Source organism: Eublepharis macularius, chromosome 2, assembly GCF_028583425.1.
Source record: "Eublepharis macularius isolate TG4126 chromosome 2, MPM_Emac_v1.0, whole genome shotgun sequence".
Lineage (NCBI taxonomy): Eukaryota > Metazoa > Chordata > Lepidosauria > Squamata > Eublepharidae > Eublepharis > Eublepharis macularius.
This window is the reverse complement of record NC_072791.1, coordinates 201,412,813-201,437,191: the sequence shown is the minus strand read 5'-3', so window position 1 is coordinate 201,437,191 and position 24,379 is coordinate 201,412,813. Positions and strand designations below refer to the sequence as shown.

The 24,379-nt window shown below is 38.8% G+C and overlaps 1 protein-coding gene across 3 annotated transcripts in view; it reads left to right on the top strand.

The window, feature by feature from the left end:
* The window catches only part of ATF2 (activating transcription factor 2), a 43,099-nt gene extending 19,008 nt beyond the window's left edge, over positions 1 to 24,091 (top strand). For all 3 annotated transcript variants that reach the window (XM_054971616.1, XM_054971615.1, XM_054971614.1), the window contains 4 exons: positions 10,006 to 10,155; positions 11,061 to 11,267; positions 15,092 to 15,197; positions 21,140 to 24,091. In XM_054971616.1, coding sequence (XP_054827591.1) covers positions 10,006 to 10,155; positions 11,061 to 11,267; positions 15,092 to 15,197; positions 21,140 to 21,363 — 687 coding nt within the window. In that variant the 3' untranslated portion in view covers positions 21,364 to 24,091. The remainder of the gene's footprint in view (positions 1 to 10,005; positions 10,156 to 11,060; positions 11,268 to 15,091; positions 15,198 to 21,139) is intronic.
* Positions 24,092 to 24,379: the final 288 nt, after the last annotated feature.

Genomic DNA, 24,379 nt, shown 5'->3' with positions numbered 1-24,379 from the left:
AGCAGCTTTGGATCCCCATTGGTGGGAAATAATAAATAAAATGAGATGGTAGGATACAACCCGTTACAGCAGGAATTTTGTTAACTCTGAATTGGTGGTCTACCAACAGCTAAGATGACTTTTGTATAATTATATATTAGACTAGTTTTAGAAAAAAACAAAATAATGCAACAGTGTGTTTTATGAAGCTTTATATATGTTAAATGTTAAAGGCTTTTGATAGTACAGATGAAAAACAAGTGGCTCTTGAAGGCACAGATGATAAAATCACTTAATTTAAATTTTAACAATCTTTCTAGTTGATAAACTTATTGAATATTTGCATTTTACTGTCTTACTGTGACAATGATTCATACTTCTTAAAAAGTAGGCAGCAACTTTTGCAAAATACTGAAAAGCGTTCAGGTTTTACAAAAGGCAGTCACAAAGACTGCAAACTGCAGTTACTAGGCATAAACTGAGGAAATGTATCTCACTGGAATGAGCGCTGACCTGATTTTTCTACTGGCCCAATAAAAATGTAGTACCATTACTTAAAAAATAAAACCTAGCATTTCAGGATGTGGCCTTTCACTGTTCCCCCCGCCCCTTGTATGGCCACCCAAACTGCTGCTCCTGGGGGACCCCCAGAAATAATGGAGGGGGAGGAACCTGAAGAAGAGGAATTTGCAAAAATTTGCACCCCTTGCACTCACAGAAATTCTAGGCCATCATTCAAGTTATTTTTTTTAATCACTTAACAGAGTTTAGGTCATTTTAAATCTAATATTTCTTACACTTCCTCCATTCAGATGTAACTAGGAAATTTTTACTTACTGTCTGTGTTCTTGGAAAAGGCTTAAACACATAGCAGGATCAGTTATAACCATTCTAAGTAGAGAACTCATATTTGAATTGCATTTAAAATATACATTTTTTAAAAACCCATTACTAATAGATTAATCAGCTGCTTTCAGTTCCATGTACAAACTTGGATGTTTATTCATGAGTATGCAATGACTGTCTTGGGTCTTAGGTTTAGTGGAAAAGGAACTGCTAAGTTATTAAACAGATATATAAGATGTCTGCATACATCATGATTAAAATTTCATTTTGCTTTTTTTCACCTTCTAGAAGTAAGGGAGGGTAATTTATCTTGTATGCCAAATTTACATCCATGACTGCATTCATCTAAAGAATGTCCTTCTGCCCATTATGTATATTCTGACTGCCAGCAGCTCCTGAAGTGTTCCTTTTGGTTTGGAATCGTCTCTGTGCTCTCTAGTGGTATTTCCAAATGTTACTAGTTTTCCTGACAGCAGAAAATCATTAGGTTGTATGGTGTTCCCTGCCATGTGTCTATTTGAATGTAAATATATGTAAATATTTACACAGTATTGTATTCCCTGAACAAAAGTTGTTAGGGTGGGAATATCTTTGCCTCGGCAGCTCTTTAACCTTCCCCCCCCATCAGTGCTTTGGATCAGGGGACCCTCATGGATAGAGAACCATGAGGAAGCTGCGGTGGGATGGGGACAGAATCATTCCTGTGCACTCTTTACACCAGTGCTTTGTTTCTTCCACCAGCAGAGGGAAGGTGTTGGTAGGCTAGAACATGTTCTTACAACTGCCCTGGGTTTGATTTTATGGACTCTTAACATGAATATCCATGGGGTTTAAAAAAACAGCATTCATGATGAGATCAATGAATGTGGAAAATTTTAAATTCAGTTCGCTCTTTTTGGAACACACTTGAAGGCCGGAGTCACAGTAATAACAGTTGTTTATGTAACTGGTCCAGTGAACCACCTTTACTTCTGAGGTAAATATGCCCAGGGCGAAGTGGTGGTGCAGCATGGATGAGAACTTTAGAAGAAATTAATATTTAAAGGTCAGCTTGCTTGTTAGTTTTAATACTGTAGCTTAAATATGCCCCTGTATGCCAGCTGCAGTCCTCGGGCTGCCACCTGCTAGCTGTTTCCCTGTTTAGGGTAGCCTGCTGGGCATCGAATAAAGCCTGTACTTTTTCCATAGCTCCTGCACTGTAGAACGGAATCCCCGAGGTTAGCAGTGTCTAGGAAGCTCTGCAAAGGCGTTTTATGTGCTTAGCGCTTTTAACGGGATGTGGGCTGCAGGCATTTCTTAGTTAAGGAGGGGAGGGTTATTTGGTATTTGAATGTCTGAATTTATAAGTCATCTTGAGCCCCAGGCAAATGCAGTATATACATATTATATTTATAATATTATATAAATCTTTTATTTTTAAAAACTCTTAGACCTTTGATTAGACACTTGCAAGTGGTTAGCCAATAAGTATAATCATTTGCTCCTTAATTATTTATTTAGAATTTTTAATGCTGCCTCTCTGAAACCTGCCCGAGGCAGCTTACAAAATAAAAATAATAAAAATAAAACATTAAAAGATATTAATCAAAATCCTGCATTGAGGAAAAAAATTGTTACCCTTTATTGTTACCTGTTGGAATTATCCCACCGTCCCAGATTAGTCAGAATGCATAGGATACTGGTATGATTCCAGTGCATGCCTGGGTGGGAAGCCTCCTGGAAAATTTATCTGCTCTGTATTCTTGGGTTGCATGATAAATATGTATTTAATAATAATTACGATCAAAAGAAACTTGAAGCGGAAATTAACTGGATGATCATGTAAGGCTTTAGCACAAAAATAGCTATGCCATTCTGCTTGGGTGTTTGCTGTAAGGAAAAGTTATATAGACATTACTTAGTCTTGGTAAGTATATACAGTGAAAGTTTTGTTAACTAGCACCAGATTAACTGTATGGCTTAGTTAACCAGTATACGTGGGCTCCAGAGGCCTACCACAGTTGCTCATGTTCTACCCACTTGGTATGGCAGCCTTCTCGCTGCCACCAGATTTAGGGCTGCAGCAGACACATGAGTGATTGGGCAGGTGCTGGAGTGAGAGGGAAGCACTGCAAGGAGGGTGGTGTGTCCCGGCTAGGTCTCAGGTCTGGCTGCTGCCCACTGAACACAGTTACCTTCCCATCATCAGGTAAAAACTGGCTTTTTGGTTAACCAACAGGCTCTGTTTCCCTGGAATGCTGGTAAAGAAAGATTCTCCTGCATTATATGATATTTTATTAGAGGAAGAAATAATCCTGGAAGTCTACATGCAAACTAGCTTCACACATTCCATAATCCATGAGCAAATTTCTGGTCATTCAAGTTTAACCATGAAATTGCCTAGTTACCAATAGAGATGGGCATGAATCAAATTACGACCAGGCCAGTTCATGGTTCACAAACCAGTGGTTTGTGGAAGCTCATTTCCATGAACTTCCACGAACTGGTCTACTAGGGAAATGACCATATAAACTTTTCCTGTGGCTTGCAAGCGGCAGGTCCTTTTAAACTATCAGGTGGCGGGGGGATCCCCCCTTGCTGGCTGCCAGCTGATAGTTTAAAGGGACCTGCTGCTTGCAAGCTGCAGGGCCCTTTAAACTGCCCAAACCCCAGCCCCCACCCCACCAGCCCCAGCCCCACACTTACCTTGCCCTGTGGGCCTGTGCCGTCCTCCCGCAAGGAGCAGGAAGGCCATTTTTGGACTCTTCCAGTGCTGTGTGGGCCCGCAGGGTGGTGGAGGAGGCCGAAAACGGCCTTCCCACTCCTGAAATGGTTGCTGCAGCCCGCACAGTGGTGGAGGAGGCCGAAAACAGCCTCCCTGCCCCTCAAATGGCCGCAGTGGCAGTATGGGGCTGATGCTGGGGGGGTGGGGTTTGGGCAGTTTAAAGGGCCCTGCAGCTTACAAGCAGCAGGTCCCTTTAAACTATTAGTTGGCAGGCGGCGAGGGGGAGATCCCCTCCTGCTGCCTGCCAGCTAATAAAGGGACTTGCTGCTTGCAAGGTAGGAAAGGGCCCTTTAAACTGTCAATGCCTGTTTCCCTGCTGCTGCTATGCAGCTGGAAATGGGCATTTAAACCCCACGAACCATGAACTGGTTCGTAAACTGGCCCCAGTTCATGCCAGTTTGTGGTTCCTGGTTCGTGAAAACCCATGAACCTCATGGTTCGGGGTTTTTTTTGGTTCGTGCCCATCTCTAGTTACCAACATCCTTTTTAAAAAAAAAACTTTTCTCAGAATATGTATAAATGTAGTAAAATGAGAGGCGCAGTGTCGTGAAGGCAAATTCATTTAATAATTGCCCTGATTTGTTTGAATTGCAGATTTGCAACTTGTAAAGAGTTAAAACTATTAAAAGTAAACTTATAAAGAGTTTAAAAAGCAGAATAAAAGGCATTTGAAACTGGAATTGTCTCGCTGTCTAAAAAAGAACCTTTAAGCAATGTTTTTCCAAATTCTCCATATACCATTTTTTGTGACAAACTGAGAAATGCCTGAAGCATAGTAGGTAGCCAGTAGGTTTTCTGCAGGGGGTTACTACTGAGAGTTGACAGAGGGCAGCTTGGCAAATGTTCAGAAACTCGCATTAACTTTGTTGAGCCCGGCATGGGACCTCGTGTTCAGCAGAATTCTCCTGACCTGCCTCTCTGCATGCCGAGCTAATCAGCAAACACCTAATGAGCCTGCTCTAAAGAAACAGACCCTCTCCCAACCTACTTAATTTTCATACATCCTCGGGAGGGAGGAGGGGGGAGAGAAGACTTCATGAGGACTGATGATGCTGCAAAGACCACAATAATGATAATTAACTTGCTGAATTTAGAAGATTATGCTGTTAATTAGTTGCAAAATAAAGATAAGTAATAGTGCAGCAGATGGTAGCATAACACCCAGGAGGAGGAGGGTTATTACTCTGATGAGGTTTTGTGGCAGATATGAAATATGGATCAGAGCCTTTCATAAATTGTTTCTCGAGTATTTTCTCTTGTTTTTATGAACTCATGATGGAGTGATCTATTCCTACGAATTCTGACAGATGTGATAGGGAGCTGGTTTCAAGGGTAGACATGTTTTTCAACACCTTTACTGTTGAAAACGGCAGCATTTCAGAAATACTGCGAATAACTGAGTTCCTATTACTGTATTATTTATCGATGCTAATTGCATTTTATGTGTAACTAAAAACTAGAGATATAAATAAAAACAGCACATTAACATTGTGCGATGCACTGGATAGAGTGTTTCATTGCAAAGCCTAATGGGTAGGCTTGAACATGTCTTACCCTTCAATTTAATTCATTTCATAGGGTTATTGTAATATAGATGTTGCCCTGAAGGAAGAGGAGAATAGAAATGGATGCAATAAGTTTATGCAATGTGTGCCGATTACTAGGGTTTCTTTCCCTGGAAACATGCTTCCACATACTGGGGCATGTAAGACAATAGATTAAAGCATACAGGATTATTTAAGAATAACCTTTCAGACATGATCAAGATAAGTAGCTGTGTTAGTCTGTCTGTAGCAGTAGAAAAGAACAAGAGGCTAGTAGCACCTATAAGACTAACAAAATTGTGGTAGGGTATGAGCTTTCGTGAGCCACAGCTCACTTTCAGACATGAAAATTTCAGGTTCATTTGTAAATTTATAAAATTACATCTTCCTAACACTTTGACCATGTGCTTTTTTTTTAACCTTCATAATCTCACGTATAAACGTCTGCCTAGTGAAGACACATTGATGAAGTGAGCTCCAGTACATGAAAGCTCATGCCGGAAGAAAAATGTTAGTGTTTAAGTGTCACAAGGCTCTTTTTTACTATTACAGACTAACACATCTACTCCTTGCGTGCGCTTATCCCAGTACCACTTCAGTTCTAAGGCTATTCTTTTGGAGTGTTATGGTTTATCCTAAACAATTTTAGAGTAAGCGTCATTTATTTATTTATTTATTTATTTATTTTCAGTTTCTATTCCGCCCTCCCCGAACTGGCAGGCATTATACACTGCAAGTTTGTGGGGAGGACAGGCTAAAAATCAATAAAATAAAATAAGTGCTATGCACCAACAGTAGACTGTGGGTTTCCCCAGTCCAACCATTCCTTTTCTTTCCCATATCATTCTACAGTAAACCTTCTGAGATAAACTCACAGTACAGCCCTAAGAATCCTACTGAAATCTATGCCATGGGACTTACTTACACCCAGGAGGAAAGTGTTCTCAGGGTTGCACTGTTAAAAGCATAGTGTAGCATGGATCAAAATGAGTGTGAGTCAAGTTGTGCTCCTGACTTGGTTGGCAAATGCCACTCTGGACATTTATGGGTTGCTTCAGTGGTTACTCCATTATTGCAGAAGACTCTTGGGGCAGTCCCCCATTCTTGGTGGCACAGGCATCCAGCAACCAAGGAAGGAGCAGTTAGCACTGTTCTGGATACAGAATTCTTCTGGAAGTGTCTCTGGCCAGGCCAAAAGTAAATGTACAAGGTACTACTTGTATGTCTTGTGTGTTCTGTTTACTTCCATGTATATCTGTTTATATCTATGTATGAACCATTTTGACCCAGTTACAGTGACACATATTGACAGGATCCTGGCATCTGTGAAAGCCATTTTTTGTATGAAGGGTAGGAAAATTAGTGAGAGGAAGCAAATAAAGTGGTAGTAGGGCTGGATATAACTCAAAAGGCAGCAGTTGATCATCTCTGTCATGTTCTGTATAGTGTGTAGTTCAGCACAAAAAAGCAGTAATGATTATTTTTAACTACAAGCTGATACACAAAGCAAAGGCTTGTTGTAGTTTTATTATCCTTAGTTCCTTTTGTCTAAAAACACCACATTACTCTGAGAGCAGCATCATGTTACATTACATTAACTGCCCAAGATGCTTTCGTTACCATTTTAACTCCACATTCCATAATCATGTGGCAACAACAGCATTTTATACAATGAGCAGGTGTAAGTGGCAGTGCTGTGAAAATCAGGGTAGTCAAGCTTATCCTCTGCACTTTATTTGGCATTCATGGAGGTTTGGTTCGATTGTGGTAATGGTTTCTATTAGTTTTAATTTGTTTGAGCTGCTTGAAAACCATGCATGTAAATCAAACCACAGGGTATATAGCTTCTGGCTAGGGTACAGGAGAGAAACTGCCTTGGTAGCCCTGGCTAGATGACCCATGCCAGTCAGCCAGCAGGGACAGGTGAATCCCTGCTAGTTCTCCTGGACCATTCAATGTCTCCCAATACTTTAAGCCAATATATCTTTCTCCCTATTTGACTGTTACAGGCTTGGCAGCATTGTTTCACAATGGCTCTGTTCAGTGGTGGCCAATGACTGTTCTGCCCTATGGCCATTAGGCTATATGACAAGGGTCCCCAACCTTTTTTAGTTCTGTGGACACTTTTGGCATTCTGACATAGGGTGGTGGGCACAACCATAAAATGACTGCCATGGGAAATGGAGCCAATCACAAAATGGCCACTGTGGGAGGCATAGCCACCCACACAGAGGAAACTTAAGTGCAGGGGACAAGAGGAACAATTTTAAAAAATTAACACTGTGGTGGTAGCTGCCACCGAAACAACGTTATTTTAACCTGCACAGCTAGTCACATCTCTAATGACAGTCTTGTGCAGGGCAGAAGCCTCACCTGGATCCACGCACTTTCTGAAAACACTCGGCATATACCAGGATGGGTGGCAGTGGGTGTCATGATATTGGGGATCCCTGGGCTGTGGAGTGCTGCAGGGTTCTCAAGCTGTTCAGCAATTATGTGAAACCACTGTAAGAGATCGTTTGGATATTTGGAATGAGGTGTCATCATCAGTACACTGATACTTGACTCACATCCAGTTCCAAGAAGGCATTGAATACCTTGAAACGGCGCATGGAATCACTGAAAGGCTGAATTAGGAAACCTTACTGAAACTTATCCAGATAAGCTGGAAGTGCTATGGTGTGGGAGTTAAGCTGGTGCCAATAGGATTTTGCTGCTCCTGCAAGCTAGCTCTTTTGGTTCCATCACTATCTGGGTAAGCAAATAGTGGAGATGGCCAGGAATGTTTTTAAGGGCTTAGTTTGTTAGCCAAGTGCAGCCATTTCCTGGTGGAAGTAAAGCTAGCAGCTGTGGTGCATGCTTTGTTGACATCCAGATTGGACTGCCATTCTACATTGGACAGGCTCTCTGAAACCTGTCTGGAATTCCCAGCTGGCGATTATAAAGTTAATAGGTGCCTGGCATGGTTAATATAGCCAGTGCTTTACCAATTAGAGTGGCTTCTAGTTTATTTCTGGGTTCATTTCAAAGTGCTGTTTTTGACTTTTTAATGCACTGGATGGCCTCGATCTGAAGTACCTGAAAGACTCCCTCTGCCCTACTAATTTGCCTGGAGCTTGAAATCAGCTGGTGGTTTCCCCATGGAAGAACCAGTTTTTAACTACTATTACTGTTGCCGTGTTTTTAGTTTGGTTTTATTTTTACATTTTATATTTCAGTGATTTTATTGTTATACTTTTGTAAGTTGTCTTGGGTAGTTTGGAGAACAGGAAGGCAGAGTACAAATTGTCTAAAGATATAATATTTACAAGTGCAATGGGATGTACAATTAAATGTGATTTTGGCCTGGTAAACATTTTCAATTTGTGCGCATGATTCAGTGGGTGTGCGTGTTTTAATTCAAGTTTCATAACTGCCGTACTTTTCAGCTGTTATTTTATTTTTGGTACCCCATATTACAGCTTTAAAACAAATTTCAAATTGATGGGTCATCAGTCAATATGATCCAAAGGATAATACTATTAAAAAGGAAAAAATAATTATTTGGCTGTTATCAAAAAGACCAAGACATTTAAAGGCATTTTAATGAATATTCCTTTGAGGAGGTAGAGGTCTTATGTTGGAGAGCAGCGAGAGAAATATGTCTTTTGCTGTTTTTCACAAAATATGTGCCGCGTTAATGGGCTATTTGTTGTGCCATGTCCTCAAATATATAGTATTTCATTATGTGAACACAATAACAGTAAATAAGCTTGCAATCCAAGTGGGTAATTTGAAAAACAAGCACTTTAGGTGTGTACAAGTTCATGCAATTTGACATAAAAAGTCACGTCAACATTATTTGGAAGTATTCAGTGGAATGTTACTTTGTAATACTAGGAGATGACCACTGTTCATTTCCCATGGGTCCCTCTTTGTAATTGTATATATAACTATTAAATGCCTTTAGAGCTGCACTGGTGCAAACATGACACTTTTGCATTTTCTGATCGTGTTGCATTTTCTAATCATCTTGTCTGCTTAGTGAACCTAACTAGTGATAGCTGACTTTTTGAGAACAAAAGGTTTGTGTTCTATCCTCTCTTGAACACTCTGAATACTACTTGACTTTGCCAAAGTTGAGTTCATTTGATCTTTTGAAAAGTACCTGCAGCAGTATAAAATAATGAATAGCTCCGCCTCTCCCAGGGAAGAGCCATTGAGAGCTAGTGCAGTGCTGAAACTGGAAACAGTTGAAATCTGTTAGGGCAGTTAATGAGAGGCGAGAAGGATTTGAGGCTGGTGATGGTAGGCAGGTGATTGACACCTGTTACATTATACTGTAACCATCTACTGTTATAAGAGTGTGGATTTTTAAAAAATGTATTTCTGTGTTTGAATAATTCAGTCCTGTGTTTGAATAATTCAGTTATACATCTTGTAAACAAAAGTTATTTTTTTCTGTTTAATGCTGGCTGAGAGGAAATAATGCACACACAAACATCAAACATTCTGGTGATGACCAGTGGGCTTAATTAACTAAATGGTGGCGGCATATGCAGAAAGTAAACACCGAGTTCCCTGGCTCCAGTAGCTCTGGGCATTTAGCTGAGTGAGGGGTAGTGAATATGGGGAACTAGCCGCCTGTTTTGTAAACTCGATGGGAAGAGGAGGGAGGGGACCCATTCTGGATTTGGGTCAGGGCTTTTTGCCTGATAATTAGGGAATAGATGGGCGGTGACTGCCCTGTACTGCCTGTGAAGCCCCAAACCTATGCAGGGAGGTTTATGGTGGGTGGCAGTGTATAAGGGGGGTCACACTACCTTTTAAAACTGAATAGCATGACTCATTATAGAGTTGCACACATTCTTGATTTTTTTTTTGTCTTTTTAGAGATTAAAAGCTGCTTTGACCCAGCAGCACTCTCAGGTAACAAATGGAGATACTGCTAAGGGACAAACTAGTGGATTGGTTAGAACTCAGTCTGAAGAAGCACGACCGCAGTCACTACAGCAACCTGCCACATCTACTACTGAAACACCGGTAGGAGGCCTGACTTCTGACTCTATTTGGTTATATAAAAAGTTCCCTGTAACTCTCCTATTCAGTTTTAAGACAAAACTCTGAAGCTGTGTTAGGAAGGAAAGTTGTCATGCTAGATACAAATTCTGTTCATAGTTTGTAATCGTGAATAGCTTTGAATCTAAAGTTCCCATTCCACATGAGGAGCTCAGTTGCAGTGGAAGAGATGTGTTGTGCTTACAGAGGGCTCTTTACATCAAAGGAAGGCTCAACTATTAGTAGAACAGAAACTATGTACCCAACACATGGATTTTAGCATCACATAAAACTGGCACAGCTGAGTGATACGTTTGCATCTGAGCTTTCAGAGTGTTGTATCAATCTCCTATAATCTATACTGTGGTGACTTTGACCCATGCTGCTTTAGTAATCAAAACAGGCCATAAGACTGTATTGTCGAAGGCTTTCACGGCCGGAGAACGATGGTTGTTGTGGGTTTTCCGGGCTGTATTGCCGTGGTCTTGGCATTGTAGTTCCTGTAGTTCTCTGTCTTTTGGTGCTACACCTCTGAAGATGCCAGCCACAGCTGCTGGCGAAACGTCAGGAACTACAATGCCAAGACCACGGCAATACAGCCCGGAAAACCCACAACAACCATCAGGCCATAAGACTGTTGTGTTATCCCACTGCACTGCCATCTTTTGTTAAGTGCACCTACCCTGCACATGTTAACTTTACATACTGTTCCTCTCTGTATATTTTATTCTTTTTCATAACCCTTTCTAATTAAAAAAAAATCTCATAATTTCACATGTCACTATGTTCTGAACTAGCATAGCCTGTTATATATACCATAGTCATGTAGATTTCTGGATTCCTGTTTGAATTGTACGTTTTCTGGCAGTGGTATTCCTTGGTTCCCGCAGGCTTCTCCAGCTCAGCCTGCACCTCAAACTCCAAATACAGGTGGTCGCCGAAGAAGAGCAGCAAACGAAGATCCTGATGAGAAAAGGCGAAAATTCCTAGAGCGGAACAGAGCAGCAGCTTCAAGGTGCAGGCAAAAAAGAAAAGTTTGGGTACAGTCTTTGGAAAAGAAAGCAGAAGACTTGAGCTCATTAAATGGTCAATTACAGGTACCCCCTCCCCTTTGTTTGCTTCTAGTTTAAAACAAAACAAAAGTCTGACTTGTTTAACTGTCCTAGAGCCACAGGATCTACAGTTTTATAAAAACGTATCAAAACTCATTGCATCACTTACCTGGAAATGTTTTATACATTAATGTGTCTGTCTTATGAAATCAAGTCATTGTGAGTTCCATTTGTGGTGAAGCATAAGCCAAAAAAGCCTGGATAACACTGATGTAAGAACTTTGCTGGCTCAGACTGTTAGTCCGTCCAGTCCCGGATCCTGTCTCACACAGTGGCCAGCCACTTAGTCTGGAGGGCCAACAACAGGGCATAGAGGCCAAGGCCTCTGATGTTGCCTCTTGGCAGTGGTATAATATGGAGGTTTCCTTTAGTCATCAGTGCCTCCATAACGGTATTCTGCTTTTTGGATTGGGGCTTGTGTTAGAATGCATTTTCTTTCAACTGTGTACTTTGTAAAAAGTTGGATATAGTGCTTATGAAAGGCGCCGGATTGACCAGAAAACGAAAGGCTTCTGTTTGTCCTCCAGCAAATCCATCACAGGCAGTGACAGAATGGAGTTTTTGTATGCATCAGTCCTGATTTTGAGGATCAGTTATGTGAAAAGTGGGTGTTAAGAATGGTTTGTTTTAATTGCTTGCATTGATTATTATGTGGCTTAATACTTATAAACATCTTAGATTAAAAGGTGGGGTACAGATTTTTTAAAAGTAGGTAAAATGTCTACTTCAAATGTCCAGAAGAGTGTTCATCTCACTTTTTTCCTTCTATGAGATAGACCTTATTTTATCATTTATTTACTCAGAGCATGTATATGACACTTCTCCCGAGTGACCAGTTCAAAACCTGGTTTGGTATTGGCTTAACATACATCCTCTGGTTAGTTCATAACACTTAGCTCCTTCATTATACACTGACATGTGACCAACATTTATCAGTTTTCTCTGTTTAATGTGGGATTAGATTAAAACAAACATTTTCAATTTCTGTAATCCTTAGTAACAGATATAAAGGAAAGGATTTTTTTACAGTCTATGAGCTGAAAAACTAGTAACTGTGAAGAACAAAACAACTTGTGTAAAAAAAAAAGTCAAAGAAATAATTAAACTGTACTTTATGTGAAAATATCAGTCCTGCATTCCCACAGTTATTCTTTGCTTAACAAGCCAGCAGAGCTGATCGACATAGTAGGAAGGAAAGACCCGTGGTTACTTATCTTCAGGTTTAATGTTTGGTCTCTAAAGCACTTCTGGGGACCAGTTGTTTTTGTTCTAGGTTTGTCAGCACAGCACAGTAAACAGATCAGGGAATACAATTAGGAGCTCAACTCATCTGTGGATACTTAAATCCAGAGGAATGAATTGATGAGAGAAATCTCTCTACAATCCCAATAAAAGCCCCAGGTTTGCAGAAAAATCTGAACTCTAATATATAAATAAATAAATTTTAAAAATTGAACACCCCCCCCCCCCACACACACACACCATAGAAGCAGCACCTGTAGCTTTAGGAAAAGAATGCCCTCGGTGACCATTGCTAGGCCAACATTATTCCCAGCATTTGGGCCCTGATTTCTGTCAGGAAAAGGCGGCGGCCGGGGGGGGGGGGTGCTGTCCAGGAAATGTTTTGACCTATAAGGAAGGACTCACTGGGGTCAGGCCTGGCAACAACTACCAAGTGACTTACATGACTTACCCAGGTCCTGCTGCACAGCAGCCACTCCATGAAAGCCAGTGTGGTATACTGGTTTGAGTTTTGAACTATGATCTGGGAGACCCAGGTTTGAATCCTCATTCTGCCATGAAAGCAGTCTGGAGTGGCTCTGCTTGATGACTCTGTGGTGCCTCAGTAGTATGGAACAGTATTGATGTTTCATCACTACCATATTTGTAAGAGTGTTATCATGAAACTGTGGTAAAGCTTTGTTTCAGCTCTGTTTCAAATTTCTGCAGTCCAAATCTTATTGCATTGTTTATTGGGTGTCCCATCTCGTTTATCGTATTTGAACTATACTGTGTAATGTGCCTTGAGTTTCAGTGAGAAAGGTGGACTATAAATGTAAATTACATAAAAATTCACATGTCGAACCTCTTGTGGGAGATTTTGTAGAGGTATAGTCATTAAGATGTTATCAGCCGCACAGTGCAGTTGTACTACAATCATTCCGCATTTTTAAAAATAATACTTAAAAGTAAATTGTTGGCGGTTTCATAGCAAATTATTGCTTAATACTAATAGCATCAATCTCAAGGGTATGTGGAAGATGAGACAACAGTTACATTTGAAGTAAGATATAAACGTTTTAACAGAACTAACAAAATGCTATGTACATCTAAATTCTCAGCCTGTGGTTGTTCAACATATCTATCTCTCTCTCTCTATATATATATAAAGACAAGTGTCCAGACTGACTCATCAATGCACAGCCCAAACCCCTGGACCCAGAAACATGAAATCTGGGGAGAACTTTCCTTTCAAGATGTAAACACCCATTAAGAAGAGATTTTAAGAAATTTGCCCCCTAAGGGGGTAAAAAAGGGTAAAATGTGTTTCCCCAAAGGGAAAGCTTCCCTGTGTGGCTGGCAGGCTGCTGCCTACATGCGCCCCCCCCCCCCTGCCCACTGCCAGCTCGGCCACTCTTCCCTGATTGGGCCAGCCTTTCAAGTTCATTTGCATATGCGGGCTGATTGGGGCTCATAACCTTCCACACCTCATTTCCCCCCACACACAGTTGGAACACAGAGGTCATTTGCATATGCCTGATTGGTTCTCACCCCCCCCCCCCACATTCTAAACAGTATACAGTTGCTATTAGGAGTCATTGTAAAATGCACCTCCCAGTCTTCCCCTAGGGTTGTCAACTCAAAAAAATTTTTTACATACCCATAAGTATTATAACTGGATTTAAAGTAGTTAAATACCATAGCGAAGCATGGGTATCAAGCTAGTCTGTCTATATAGCTTTTAATTATTTATCTTTATCATGAACCTGCATGAGATTGCTAGACATTTGTGAATTCTGAGGGCATTCAATAAGTTTCACAACTTGATTTTATGCACTTTTTAAAATTATGGCTAGGGGTCTCAAAATCTAGACGTGGCCTGGGCCTCTCTAGACATGAGAGCACCTGGCTGATCAATGTACGAACATCCAATTCTGGATCAAATCATCTCGTCCACCGCTCTGACAGTAGCTATCTCCTGTTCCTTGTCCCCAGCATCTAATGGTCTCAAATTCAGTCTCAAATTGATCAAAGTCATATTGCCTCTTATCAACTTTAAATCTTTCCACCATTTGCATATAAGTAAACCCTTGGCAAGAATAGCCTGTTAAAAAGTCCTCTCTTGATTTTATTTTAACATCACCCTGTGAAAATACTAGCGTATCTTGATAAATTAACCAACTCGAAGAGCTTACCATCTCCCTTCTAAGATGTACTTCTTGTGGTGATAGCCACGTAGATATTTTTGAACAGAATCTAGGTTTGTATTTGTTCCACGGAACTTCTTACAAGATTACGTTCAACAGAAAATTTGAATTGGGGGGTACCTATAGAAGCCAGAGTGAAACAACTGAGTGTAATATGCTTAGTGTAAGGTGATTTACAATGTTTTCTTCAAAGTAGAACATGGAAAGATTCCGCTGTTTAACACACAGCATTCCTGTTCTGACATTGATTCTTGTTGTAGTAACGTATATAAAAAAGTGTGTGCTATGTCTTTTATTTGCCTTTACAAAGCCTTGTAAAACTAAGTCTGAAATGTATGCAACTTGATCCTGGTTAAAGTACATAACTTTCTTCCCCTTTAGAATGAAGTCACCCTGCTGAGAAATGAAGTGGCGCAGCTGAAACAGCTTCTTCTGGCTCATAAAGATTGCCCTGTAACCGCCATGCAGAAGAAATCTGGCTATCATAGTGAGTAATGTTCCATTACCTATAGCCTTAGGCTGCACCAGGGAAAAACTGCCAAAGCAAATAGAGAAAACATTAAAATGGAGCGGTGATGTTCAAATACTTCACTTTCAGTGTAACCATTTCTACAAGGTTGCTGCAAGATAAATGCAATAATGAACTCTCTGAAACTCTTTCTGAATTCTTAACATTTTTTAAAAGCTGTACACCTGTTTCTGCTATACAGGTCTCCTAGTTATAATCTAGCTATACTAATATTGCAAGACTTAAGTTCTTTCAATATCGGTAGTACTTAACTCTGATTATTTTTTTAAAAAATCAGCTACAACTGACATTTTTCTCTTCCATCTATCTCACAAAAGGTTAGGATCAAGACATTGTGGATGGGGAAAACCTGGTTCTGTGCAGCTGAGCTTACCTATCATTTCATAAAGCATTTGTTTATATTGCCACTGCACTGATAGCCCATTGAAGGAAAATAAGCTTTAGTATTTATGGATTCAGGGTTGTATGAGTGAAGGTAAAATGTTAAAAATGAAGTTCTTTGCTTTTTTTTTACCTTTTTCAGCATTTTAGAGGTTAATTATGTGTTTCTTTCTTGATACTTTGGTTTTTGGAAACAATACACAGCCCCAGAACCAGCTGCTGTTGTAGAATAAATGGCCAATTTTGTCCATTGTGCACAAATTTGTTACAAATAACTGAGCTGGGAATGCATTAGGCAACATTCATAATATATAACCCATGGCTTTCGTTTTTATGATTTAGTGATATTTCAGGATATTTGTAAATGTGGAGATTGTTTCTGCCATATGTAGCCACTTCATTTTAATTTGCCAGTGTCAGTAATTTAGGAGAATAAAAGAACATTTTGTATTGCATGCGAACAGTTCCTCAGGTGCTTGCGATAAAACTTAATGGCCACCATCTTTACTTGTAGTCACTGTAAGCAGTTTCATCAGAATGGGCAATATTTTTTAATTTAAAAGATTCAGGAGATTTAGCAACTCTCTGTTGCCATATATATTTAGGACACTGATTTTGTCAGTTTTGAGCTTATAAATCTCAGTCTTTTTGATCTCCAGTCATTTTGACAGGATGGAAAGTGGCATCTTGGAGCAAATTGAAACTGTGTAGAAATATGTTTTGAATTTATATTAACAATGATTGTTGCAGGGATGAGGCCATTATGGCTCCCATCTGACACAACAGCCTGATTTCATATAGAAGCTGCTATAGGAGAACATTATGCATGCATAGTTTGTTGAACAAGCCTAGCTGCCTTGAATTTGACATTATGAAAGAGAACAATCTTTCTAGATGTTGTTTTTAAATACTTGAAACTTTAAAAGACTTCGTAATGCATGTGGTGCACTTCTAATTCAACAGCAAGTAGCGCAACCAGAAGTGTTGAACATTGCTGTCCATTGCAGATAGTTATTGAATTACAGTTTACATAAACAGCAGTACTTGCATACACTTAAATATATGATAAAGTCAGATTTATAGTCCATGGACTACTCTCCTATCCTAGATGCTTAGGAATGAATATTCAGAGCACATGCTCTGTCTGTAATAATTATAGCAGCATTTTGGACTCAGCTATTGAGTTCGGGTTCATTTTAAAATGCACCTGTCTTTACAGCATGCTGAAGAGGTCAAGAGTGCCTAAACAGCTTCACTTTCAAAGAGCTACATCTGCAATAGAGGGTGCCAAAACTGAGGAGTTAAAGGGGACTGTTGGTTAATAGTTGGGCCAGTTGGACAATGCTATTTAAGATAGTGATCTGTAACTATACCATTAGTATGTGAATGAAGCTATGTAAAGAATGAGTTGGATCTGCCTTGAGTGTTACCAACTCCGTTTGAGAAATCTTAATAAGAGACATTTGTGTGAAAATTACATTTTTGTGATAGCCTCTTCTGGGAAGCAAACATAAATGGTTCTAAAAATGTGCAGTGGCTTCTTAATTTTCTTATATAGAGAAACTGCAGGAGTATGTATTTTCTGGTCTAACGGTAATTTTTTTAAAACACAATTTAAGGCTTTCAGGTCATTCAGTTCCCAAATAATGAGGTCTGGATTAAAATAAACTCAAACAGCTGGATGATATTGTCAGAATTTTCCAAGACATATGGTAATGCCCTCTAGCTGCATAAGCTTGTAGAAAGTATTAACTAGAATGCCAGAAAACATGGAAAAGTAAAAATAATATTGAACACCTAGAACAGTTTCAGATGTGTGATCTGTTCTAGGTTTTCCTTAGCTGCCTAAAAATCTGTGTTTATTTAATTCAGCCACTATTTACCATCCCACTGTTTATTTGGTAGAATCCAACTGTAATTACATTTCAAGGGGTTTACTGAAGGAAATCCCAATGAACTAAAAATATCATTAGACAAAATTACATTGGCAGTCATTCTTCTATGGGCAATCTATTATTTGGCCTCTTGAAAAGGCCACTGTAGTTGCAAGGCTTGATGTGAATTTTGTATGTGAAGTGATACCCAGGAAGCAAATAAACCAACCCTGTCCTCTGTTTAATTGCTTTAGGATAGCAGTCTTTATCATGTAGGATCCTGAACATGATAAAAGTCCTTCAGAGCCTTGACAACCTGACAAAATAACCCACGTCTTAGAAAATGTTGTGCAGAATTGGTTTATCCTGGCAATGGATAAACCAATGCCTTCTTTAAATTAGGATCTGAATAGATGTTTGTTCATTATTATGGCAGTGAAACCCAAGGACATGAGTTCCAGAAGCAACAGGCTGTTTGACATTGGGCAGCAGTGTTCAAAAAGAAGGAAGTTGTGCAGAAATGTATGCCCTTGGTTGCTGTTAACGATATCCAGTGGACATCTTTTATTGTGTCACAGACTTAGATTGATTTCAGCTTCTGATTCAGGAGCTGGCACTTACAAGTTTTTGATGTTATCATTGAATATTAAACTCTTCTTAAAAGGACTTTTAATATATATCTTGGTAGTTTTAAGAGGTCCTCAGAGCATGCTAGTTCTAGAGTTCTAGATAGTTCATCTACTGTGTCTTCCCTTGATGATTGCTCATGCTTCTTCTCTCTTTTTCCCAACATTCTAGGAAGTGAACTTGAAATATTTTCTATTATCTATTAAGATATTTTTCTAAATACATAAAATGCAATTCTGTAAATTCTGCCCTTAGTAATGTTACCATGTGTGTGGCTTTTATCTGTTTTAGGACTGTTACAAAGTTAGCCCTATCTTCATAGGTTAAACATCTCTGTTTCTCCCCCCCCCACCCCCAATCTAAATATTTGCCCTTTGACAATGTTAATATTTTTACGTTGGTTATTTTGTATTGTTTTATTTTAGTTTATTATTTTATCTGTTAAGTTGTGGTTATTATGATTTCAATATTTTATTTTATTTTTTTTATTTCACTCCTTAATCACTTGCATACCACTTTGTTCACTGGAAAAGTAGCAGATAAATGCTTTCAATAAAACCTTCCTGCATACCTCATCCTTACGACCACCCTTTCTGTCTGTAAGTAAAGAAGAACGATAGAAGTAATAGCCATTAGGGAATCCTTGGAATTTCCTCCACCAGAGTATTTTACGGTTAGGTTGAAAAACATCTGGCAGGTTATAATGGAGATTTTAGGCATAATAAAACAATGCCTCGGTTTAGATGAGTGGCCATTGAGGCCGGCTTTGCTCAGTCTGCTTCTATATCGTTTTTTTAATTGTTACCCACTAGTGCTTTGTTCTTTCTGTTTTAATTCATGCATTGAAATTAAATTCTTCCAGGGTGGGACTTCCCCCTTTAAGTTTAATTCATTGTGTTTCATCAGCAGGATTTTTCCCCTGTTAGCTTACTTCTTGATAGAAGACTTTACAGTCTTGTACTAGGGGTAGGACTAGCTATTCTAGTTATAACTATCTCATCCTAAAAACTTGGTTTATTTGAGTGTATTTTACTAAACAGTGCCCTGAACAATCACCTATGTGCTATTTAGACCATTTATATGGTGAGGATTTTAAAAAATTTAACCATCCTTCGGTATAAAGCTGTTAGCAGGAATTGACTCAAAATAGTAGATAACATACAGAATGTCTTGTATGAGATTGATGATGGTTCTGTTCAGGGGACCATTTAAAGTGCTATATTTATTATATTATTTAATTTATACCCCGCCTTTCTCCTCAGTTGGGGACCCAAAGCAGTTTAACATTGTTCTCCTCTCTCCATAAATAGATTTTATCGTACTAAGAAGAGCAAGATTCAGGTCCAGTAGCATCTTAAAGACCAACTAGATTTCCAGGGTATGAGCTTTCGAGAATCAGAGCTCCCTTTGTCAGACCAACACAAGCTACTCACCTCATACTAAGAAGTATACCAATAAAATACTAACCAACGATAATATTAGGTTAGATTCCAAGTCTTTCCAATCCCGCAAGATTTCTGCCAGTTCCCCTACCTACCCATGCACATACTGAGCATCTCATGCTGTCCCCGAGATCCATCAAACCCAGGGGGTGTGTTTGAGGCTTCATTTTCTGTAAATGGTATATGGGATCCAGTCCATTTATTTTAACTCCAGCTTCCTATAGTAGGTGGCATTTTGATTATTGCTTATTCTTGAATATGATTACTAACAAAATTCGTGTAATCATCAGTCGCGACTATCAAAAATCATCTCAACATGGCATCAAATAAATTACTTAAGTGTTATACTTAAATATTTCTTCCATTGGCACCTAATCTCAGATTTAAAAGTAAAGAATAGATGCATATTGGTATACTAATGCAGTCTAGTGTTGTTAAGAAAATTAGCTGTGAAATTCCATGTTCAAATCACATCTCGGCAATGAACTCACTGTATAGCCAAATGTCAAAATATGGTTACTGCTATCAAGAGAGAGCAGTTGAGTTGACTTCAGTGTTTGTGTTGTACATTTGGCCCTACACAGAAAAATAGTTCTAGAATTCAAAAGTTAAGCATCACATAAATACTATATCAGTAACTTATTTAGTAGTTTTTAAAATTTGCTACTATAATTAGACAAATTTCACTTGCCATTCCAGTTTCACCAAACAGGTTAGGTTATACCAAAATACCATATTAGCTAAACTCAAAACCTGTTCGGCAGAATCTGTTCAAGTCAGCTTGTTTTCTAAATTTTGATCATTATCCAAACAATATTCTTACAGCTGTGCTTGGTTTAGATGCCACTTTAGCGGAGGACTGGCAGCAATTGTTCTGTGTTGCTTTAAAAAAAATCACTTATACAAAGAAAACTTTGATATCTTACATCTTTAAGCTTAAAACGAATCCTACCCTTGGTTATACACTGTCAGGGCCTGCCAGTTAGATCCCCAGTTACTTCACTGTAGACACTCCAAGAGTCCAGTTAAAGTTTCTTTATTAGAGATCCATCAGTATCAGTGCAGTCAGACTACAGCATTGGCAGAAGTGACATAAAGGGGAAAAGCAATGTTAGTTATAGGGCAAGGTTCCCGCCCTGGGATAAGGACCGTTAGAATTTAGGCACGCAGGGCCTAGAAGGTTGGATGGGGTGTAGGGGAGGGGAAGACAAGGATGAGCTCATGTCATGTCTCAGGGAGATACGTCTCCCACTGGCACTTCAAGGACACTTTCCCATACCAGTCAAGAAAGTGAAAGTAGCCACCTGCAAGATAAGCAATTCACAGCTATACAGTTAGACAGCTACATGGATATATCTTTACACATTTCCAGAATACAGTACAGAGTATAATAGGCACACATGGCAGATAAGCAGGGCGCATCTGACATACACAAAGGACCAGTTTTGCTTACACAAGGATGTCTTTAGATCCAACTGCATTTCTAGTTCATGCAATATACAATTCCAACCCCTCTTATACTCTTACTATAGCATCATTAATGTGAATATAATTACATTAAGTTTTTTTCCCTCAGCTACAGATAAAGATGATAGTTCTGAAGACGTTTCCGTGCCAAGCAGTCCTCACACAGAAGCTATCCAGCATAGTTCTGTCAGCACTTCCAATGGCGTCAGTTCGACCTCCAAGGCAGAAGCAGTGGCAACGTCAGTTCTCACCCAGATGGCAGAGAGTACAGAGCCCGTGCTTTCACAGATTGTAATGGCTCCTCCGTCCCAATCGCAGCCTTCAGGAAGTTGATTAAAAACTTGTGTTGCTTCTTAGATATTCCTTAGCAACTTCAAAGGGAAACCAAGGAAATCAGCCTTCACCTAGAAAAATTTCTGTAGCTTAAAAAATATTCATCTGTAAAATTCAAACTTGAATTTGGCTTTGAAAGTTGGCAAACAAAGGAATTGCACAGCAGGTTCTGGTTTCTTAATAGACACCCAGGTTAGGTTTTTTTTTCATTTTTTATTAGGATTGCTAGTTATTTTCAGTGCTCGTTGTGTATAGTGTTGGTACAGTCGAAATGTACTTGCTTCTCTAGCATTTGGTGATATTCCAAGAACCATTGAGATCAGTTATTTAATGCTCACCCCCAAAACTGTGATAGTAATCTTGTAACATTTTATACCAAAGTTCTGCAAAGATTCCTATTGACTTTGTATAGTCAACAAGATCATAAAGCACTAGGCAAGAGGAGGAAAAAAAGGAACAGTAAATTTGCTTTGAGTCTTTTTGCCTTTTTATTGTTTTGCACATTATGAGAGGAGAACCATTGGGAGAATATGTTTGATTATATTGTGTAGCATTTTCTTTGGCTTTTTACTGTTCGGGTGTTATTGTTTTTTAAAGAATTTTGTTTAATAGGGCCAGTACAGTATATGATATACAGTACTTTTTATGCACATATGTAATCTTGATCAGGGTCATTACTAGCTAGACTTTCTTTTTTAAAAACATGTTGGCTTAGTTAGCACTTCCATTTTTAAAATCAGGACAGGAGCTTCATTTCTGCAGCTACTTTCGTCTCACTAGACTAACGAAGAACAACAGACAGATACTCTACAGGGTTATGAAAAATGGAATACTTTTTCAAAGTCAACTTGATGTTTTGTGGGTTCTTGAGTCTTTAGAGTGAGGATCTTATTCATGCACCAAGATGGTATGGACGCCAGGGAAGTTTTTAAAATTCCCCTCATCAAGCAACTCAAGACTTCTTTTTCTTTTGGCTTTTTTTTTGTCGGTCATTGTCAAGTATTTGCAAGGTAACTTGTACTTTATTCTTGTGTAAGCACTGTCATCCTTTAGTAGCAAATTTTTGATAACTTTCTTGTGGAAAATAAAATCGATATCTACCGTTCCGTGAAAACAATGTAATTATAGTGTGAAGTGTGTCTGTGTGAGTGCGTGTGTGTGATTGAAAGAGAGAATGGTTGTGTAGTTTATGCCAGCAACCTGTGCTTGAATGTTTAAAGATGCCTTCAGTGTGATGCTGGCTTCATAGAGAATTGAAGTTTTGAAATGTTATTTACTGTGTGAACTTGGATAACTAACATTCCACGATGTAGTTTGTTTCTGATGAGATGATTGTAGGTACACTCTTTCTCATTATCCAATCAACTGTAGGATATTGAGTTTTTTTAATGTGCCATTATCTATTTTAATTCTGTACTCATGTTCAAAATACAATATAATATTTTATGATTAAGTTGTAAAAGAACAAAAATAGGTGTGTGATTTCACATTTTAAAAAAACACCTTTGTATAATAGCAAAGTAAATTACACAGTAGCAACATCTGGCAGTAAAACTGAACTCTATTATGTATATAACAAAACACTTTAATGCATTTATTGTGGGTTGTGTAACTCATTTGTTCTACTCTGTTCTACACACTGTTTTTGAACCTAGGTGCCATCAAAACTATGAAATGAGACATTCAGTTTTAAATCATTGAATTGTAATTGGTGGTAGTAGCAGAGGACAACTCTAATTTGTATGATGTACAACCAAACAAGAATGGAAGCTGGACAAAGTCATCTTAAATTATGTATATATCATTTCAATGCTTTAAGTCTGAAAATAAGAATTTAAATATTTTGTGTATTAAAAAATGTAAGGATACGTGTTTTTGCGTAGTTTGCAAAAAGTATTCTAAATGTGTTCATTTTATCAGGTTTTTTTTAAAGGAATTTAATTTTGGAAAACAAGTTTTCAGAATTTTTTTTAAGTACTGCAAGTAGAGTGAGAGAATCTCAGGCACAAAATGTGAATTCTGTAAGAAAACTGTACAGATAACTGCCCTGATCCAGCTCTGGTCCTACCAGAATGTGGTAAGGGATGGAGATGTGTGTTATGAATGCACATCCAGTTGAAAGCAGATGCAGTGCAAACAGAAGGCATTCTTGTGCTCATATGTATCCAATTCCACTTACTCATCTCCTTTTTGGATCAGGGCAAATTTCTCCCATTGTGGATTGGGTGAACTAGATGTGGACCAATGTGGTTACGTTTGCTCCCCTAAGTATTATGGGCATAATTCCACCAGACACTGCTCTTCTTCCTCCCTTCATCTCTGTTCCTAAGCAACCCATTGAAATGAATGGTGTTTCTGCAGTAGCAATGCCTGGTGCTGTATAAGGCAGTCCTATTTTTAAAAAATCTTATTTAATATAAAGGTTGTTTTGGGTTTTTTTAGTAATAAAGTTGTTGCTGTTGTAAAGTAAATCTAAATATGTGTGAGGAAACATGTAAATGATTTTAATGGTAGGGTTAGTAAAAATCCTATCTATGTTCAGCAAGCAGGAAAAAAAGAAACCCAGTTGTACAACTATCAATTCCATTTTAAAATGTATGTCACACTACTTCTGTACATCGCATTTGAGATCTTTGCATTTGACATGTTTCACAAACTGTACTGTTATCTTCCGTGTGCAGTTTGCATGAGTAAATCATCAGAGAATAAAATCTATCTTTAAATTGTACCTATTTTATTGCAAGAATAACTTCTGAAAAGCTGAGATGGCATCAGATTTCTTTCCTGCTGTGAGGCACTTTTCCACTTCTGTAGAAATTGACACATTACCAGAAAATAAGACTCATCTGTTGTAGAGTTTGATTCAAACCATGCTGATCTTAATAACAGTTCTAAAAGCAACTGTGGTGTAAAGTATTTCTTGCTATTACGGGAAGAATGTGGGGGGGGAAGTTTTGATCTTTAATCAAGACTTAAGCTTGTGTTTGCTGCATCAGACTGTTTGACATAAGCTTTT